Genomic DNA, 6000 nt, shown 5'->3' on the forward strand with positions numbered 1-6000 from the left:
GTTAGTTAGGTCTACTGTAGTATACTATAATTAGTCTGGTTAGTTAGGTCTACTGTAGTATACTATAATTAGTCTGGTTAGTTAGGTCTACTGTAGTATACTATAATTAGTCTGAATGGATCGGTCTACTGTAGTATACTATAATTATGCTACCAATTATATCCTATCTTCTGGGCCTGAGTTCCCATAATGCAACACTAGACTATAAATAGGACATCAGGAACAACTCAGAGGAACCGTTTTCTGGACAAAGGTTTAATATTTGAAGACTTGTTTTAGATCATTATTGTTTTGTACCAATATGACAACACTCCTCCTCTCTTTTTGAGTTAACAGGAAACACTCTCCCTCCAACCCTCCTCCCCCCTACCCCTCCCGGAGTCCTTGGGTCGTACCTCTCCTGGTAACACCTTACTGCTGGGTCTGAAGAGGCTGTCTGTGCGGCTGGTCGACTGCAGGAAAACACCGGTGCTAAGTGGGTTTATGTTCTTATATAAATGTATTTTGGGACACTACCTGAATGTCATTAATTACCACTAAGTACAATATATTTAAGGATGTAGAATCATTACAACTCTACACCCTTGGATACATTGACAATTTGAAGATTTAATACGATTTTACATTGAAGATTTTAAATTCTTAAATTCGGTTACAAGAGTGTGAAAAGCTGGGCCTAAATCTGTCTTCGATATGAAGGAACCATAACTGTCTGTCTTCGCTTCACAGGGGACAGTCCTAACCGTCACTCTCTCAGTAGAAGGGGCTTGTCAACTTGGGAGGCTGATGCTGAGGAGGCAGAGAAAAGTCTCTCCAGATCAGAACACCTCAAGAAACACCAGCAGAGACCCACACGGAAGAAACCTCACTGCTGCTCTGACTGTGGGAAGAGTTACACCTCTAAAGTAAACCTTAGAGGACACCAGAGAATTCATACTGGAGAGAAACCTCACTGCTGCTCCCAGTGTGGAGCTAGCCTCTCCTCTGCCAGTGCACTGGAAGGACACATGCGGATTCACACTGGAGAAAAACCATACCACTGCTCAGAATGTGGGCAGAGATTTAAAGACTGCAGTGGTTTACGGATACACGAGAGAATAAAACACACCGGCGAAAAACCACACTGTTGCTCTGACTGCGGGAAGAGATTTGCTACATCGCAACGCTTAAAAGCTCACCAGCGGATTCACACTGGAGAGAGACCGTTCCACTGCTCTGAGTGTGGGAAGAGTTTCAAACAAGCCTCAGCACTGTCTGAACACAAACGAATACACACAGGAGAGAAGCCTCACCACTGTGAGCAGTGCGGGGGAAGCTATTCCTCTTCTAAGTTACTCAGAATACATCAGAGGATTCACACAGGGGAGAAACCTTACCAATGCGCTGACTGTGGGAAAAGCTTCAGATTTCTGTCTTCTTTAAGACGTCACCAGCTAAGACATACTGGAGAAAAGCCCCACCAATGTACTGAGTGTGGGAAGAGGTTTGCTGTTAAGAGTGGGCTCTGGTTACATAACATAGTGCACACTGGAGAGAAAGGATACCAATGCCCACAGTGCGGTAAGAAGCTAGGATCATCTCATTCTCTAGAGCAGCATAAGCGAACACACACTGGACAGAAACCCTTCCACTGCTCCCACTGTAAGTTAAGCTTTGCCACTAATCCAGCCCTGTACAAACACCAGATAATTCACACAGGCGAGAAACGACACAGCTGCAATGTTTGCCAGAGGAGATTTGGACGGTCCGATCACCTGAAAATTCACATGCAAATTCACACAGGAGAAAAGCCATACCACTGCTCTAAGTGCGAGCTGAGTTTCACTAACAACAGATCTCTGAAAGAACATGAGGTCAGACACACAGAAGATAAACCTCACTGCTGCTCCCAGTGCGGTGCTAGTCTCTCCTCTGCCAGGGCACTGGAAGGACACATGCGGATTCACACTGGAGAGAAACCGTACGAGTGCTCTGAATGTGGGCAGAAGTTTGCACATAGAGCCAGTCTTGGGTCACACAGAAGAATACACACAGGAGAGAAACCCTATCACTGCTCTGACTGCAAGAAGAGCTTTCAAAGACTTGGCACTTTAAAACTACACAAGTTCACACATTCAGAGAAGATGTACCACTGCTCTCAGTGTGAGTTGAGCTGCACAACGCCAGACGCATTGAAGAAACACCAGCGTATACACACTGGAGAGAAGCCTTACCACTGCTCCCACTGTGACAAGAGCTTCCTTTGGCAACAGTCTCTCAAAGGACACGAGCGTAGTCACAAGGGAGAGAAACCGTTCTCTTGCTCAGACTGCGGGAACAACTTTGCCACAATGGAAACCTTGCGAATTCACCATCGAAGACACACAGGAGAGAGGCCATACCAATGCCCTTTCCCTGACTGTGGGAAGAGTTTTTCCCAGGCCAGCGCCTTTAAAGTCCACAAGAGAAGGCACACAGGAGAGAAGCCGCACCACTGTGATCAGTGTGGGATGAGTTTTGTCACGTCAGGTGACTTGCAAACTCACTCCAAAAGAAGCCATACTGCTGCACAGCCTGTGGACTCAGTTTCTCTAGATCTCATTACTTAAAGATTCACCAGAGAGGCCACACAGGAGAGAGGCCATACAGCTGCTCAGAGTGTGACAAGAGTTACACTTTGAAGAGTCACCTTACAAGACACCAGCAGAGACACACAGGAGAGAAACCTCACTACTGCGCAGAGTGCGGCAAGAGCTTCAAGTGTTTAATGGACCTGAGATGCCACGTTCAGCGCAAACATAGTGGGACACCCTACCACTGCACCCAGCTTCAGCTCCCCTCAGCATCTGAAGTACCACCAGATGACACACACGGGAGAGAAACCATTCATATGCACCGACTGCGGGAATTCACTCAGGCCGTGGTTTTGACGTACCACAGGAGGATTCACACCGGAGAGAAACCTCACAGCTGTGATCAGTGTGACAAGAGTTTCAGTAAAAGGAGCAGTCTGCAATCACACCAGCGGACACATACAGAAGAGAAGCCTTACAGCTGTGATGAGTGTGGGAAGAGATTCACCAATTCAGGAACCCTGGTTTCGCACAAGAGAATACACTCCTGAGAGAAAGATTACCACACACAGGAGCGAGGCCTAATGGCCATGTTCAAGTGAACACACACTGATAATTTTTTTATGCCTGGATCAAATATGTAGTTTTGTAAATGATGGAACACATTTTATAGAATGAGCATCAAGGACACACAGTAACAACTGTGAAACATGAAACACTTCTAGTTTGTCAATTGACAATTCCCACAACTGAAACCACACTTGAAAATACAGAGGCTTTCACTCAGTGTTGTGGCCAACCGCTATGCAGACACAGGTCTGATTGAATCAAGCCCTGAGAACGGACATATTTCTCAACATCACAACTTGCTGTTGGATACAAATTATTAAATTATTAAAAATTATAAACATTTGAAGAAGTAAACGGTGCAGGTGAAGTTCTAATCGAACTCTGTATGGAACATGATATTTACCTTCTACTGTTCTTTCAAAATTAACACTTGTTTCGTTTTGCTTTTGGATTGTGGGCTCAATTCAATGAGATTTGTCGTTTGCCGACACCTGCATAGCTGGTGTTGTGACGATGTCTGAGGTGTAACCACATTGGAGCTGTCGAGGACATTACCATAATCTCATGCAGTCTTTTTAGATTCAAACCTCGATTAGCCTGAGATAATGCTGTAATCTACACCTTTATTAGCCTGATATAATGCTGTAATATACACCTTGATTAGCCTGATATAATGCTGTAATCTACACCTTGATTAGCCTGATATAATGCTGTAATCTACACCTTGATTAGCCTGATATAATGCTGTAATCTACACCTTGATTAGCCTGATATAATGCTGTAATCCACACCTTGATTAGCCTGATATAATGCTGTAATCTACACCTTGATTAGCCTGATATAATGCTGTAATCCACACCTTGATTAGCCTGATATAATGCTGTAATCTACTCCTTGATTAGCCTGATATAATGCTGTAATCTACACCTTTATTAGCCTGATATAATGCTGTAATCCACACCTTGATTAGCCTGATATAATGCTGTAATCTACACCTTGATTAGCCTGATATAATGCTGTAATCCACACCTTGATTAGCCTGATATAATGCTGTAATCTACACCTTGATTAGCCTGATATAATGCTGTAATCCACACCTTGATTAGCCTGATATAATGCTGTAATCTACACCTTGATTAGCCTGATATAATGCTGTAATCCACACCTTGATTAGCCTGATATAATGCTGTAATCCACACCTTGATTAGCCTGATATGTTGTACAGTGCACAATTACAAGATTATGTTCTATACTGCTATGGGTTTAAAGCCAACAGGTAGGCCTCTGGGTTTAAAGCCAACAGGTAGACCTCTGGGTTTAAAGCCAACAGGTAGGCCTCTGGGTTTAAAGCCAACAGGTAGGCCTCTGGGTTTAAAGCCAACAGGTAGGCCTCTGGGCTTACAGCCAACAGGTAGACCTCTGGGTTTAAAGCCAACAAGTAGGCCTCTGGGCTTACAGCCAACAGGTAGACCTCTGGGCCAACAGCCGATTGGGTGTAACCTTGTGATAAGGCTGCATCCTGTCTTCCAGACACTGAGGGTGCAGCTACATCCTGTCTTCCAGACACCGAGGGTGCAGCTACATCCTGTCTTCCAGACACCGAGGGTGCAGCTACATCCTGTCTTCCAGACACCGAGGGTGCAGCTACATCCTGTCTTCCAGACACCGAGGGTGCAGCTACATCCTGTCTTCCAGACACCGAGGGAGCAGCTACATCCTGTCTTCCAGACACCGAGGGAGCAGCTACATCCTGTCTTCCAGACACCGAGGGTGCAGCTACATCCTGTCTTCCAGACACCGAGGGTGCAGCTACATCCTGTCTTCCAGACACCGAGGGAGCAGCTACATCCTGTCTTCCAGACACTGAGGGTGCAGCTACATCCTGTCTTCCAGTTGATTGTCGGAGAACTGAAAGATTACTTTTGTATAGCAACAGCAATATGACCTGGAGACAGAAACTCCACCTATTCTGAGCTAATCTTGTTGGTCCTGCTCGAGTGCACAATATACCCTTTTATGCTTGTCACACTTCTGCTGACTGCTATGTAGACAAAGAGCTTTTTATTAAACCTGAGACCCAACTCTGTTCAGGGGCTCTTATCTCCTCTCCACTGAGTGATTGTTAACCCCTCCAGAATTGTAATTCTTATAATAAACGTTGTTTTAAGAATCTGCAGCAGCCTCTTCCTTCTGATTGAATTTCCACAACAGTTGCTGTGTAATTAATGAATTAAGTGATGTGTAATCTACACCTTAACTAGTCTGACGTAATCTATACCATTATTTAGGTTGTTTGAGATTATTATTTATCTCGTTAAAACTTGATCTGATTGAATGGTGCCCTAAATGTCAGAATGACTAACCAGTGAGCCTATCATTATGGATTGGTGACTAAACTGAATGACTAACCAGTGAGTCTATCCTTATGGATTGGTGTCACGAGAATATCTAATCCCAATGATGATAATAATCACTATAAGCTTTGACCAATTCCCCAGAGGTTGTAAGGCCCTGGCTAATAGAAGACTTAGACAAAGTCTCAGAATTCTGCAAAAGGGGTTCTGAGTTCTGAGATTTTTCAGAGTTCTGAAAATCATACATTGCACGTAGTCTTTTATACCTCACATTTTGGTTATAACATAAACTTTATAAATGCCCCTCTTCTCTAACTCTCTCCCAATGTTCTGCCACATGCTCCATAACCTACCGCAAGCCTAACGGTTTCTCCCCTCCCTGGGTGGGGAGACTTCCTTCCTGTTAACAGTTTCACAAGTCGTCTGTTGACAGTTCCTCTTCTCCTTGAACGTCTCAACTATACTTCTGCTTATTGTCAAATTAGTAACATGCCGTCTTAGTCTTCCGATGCACACACATTAGA

General features: G+C 44.3%; 1 protein-coding gene across 1 annotated transcript in view; it reads left to right on the forward strand.

Annotated features, from left to right (window-relative positions):
* Window positions 1-3261, forward strand: part of LOC139394281 (zinc finger protein 850-like) — a 29811-nt gene extending 26550 nt beyond the window's left edge. The window contains exons 2-6 of the mRNA XM_071142308.1: window positions 337-475; window positions 730-2085; window positions 2167-2503; window positions 2575-2757; window positions 2911-3261. Of these exons, the coding sequence (XP_070998409.1) occupies window positions 337-475; window positions 730-2085; window positions 2167-2503; window positions 2575-2757; window positions 2911-3103 (2208 nt within the window). The 3' untranslated portion in view covers window positions 3104-3261. The remainder of the gene's footprint in view (window positions 1-336; window positions 476-729; window positions 2086-2166; window positions 2504-2574; window positions 2758-2910) is intronic.
* The last annotated feature ends 2739 nt before the right edge of the window (window positions 3262-6000 follow it).

This window comes from Oncorhynchus clarkii, unplaced genomic scaffold, assembly GCF_045791955.1.
Source record: "Oncorhynchus clarkii lewisi isolate Uvic-CL-2024 unplaced genomic scaffold, UVic_Ocla_1.0 unplaced_contig_458_pilon_pilon, whole genome shotgun sequence".
In the NCBI taxonomy this organism is placed as follows: Eukaryota; Metazoa; Chordata; class Actinopteri; order Salmoniformes; family Salmonidae; genus Oncorhynchus; species Oncorhynchus clarkii.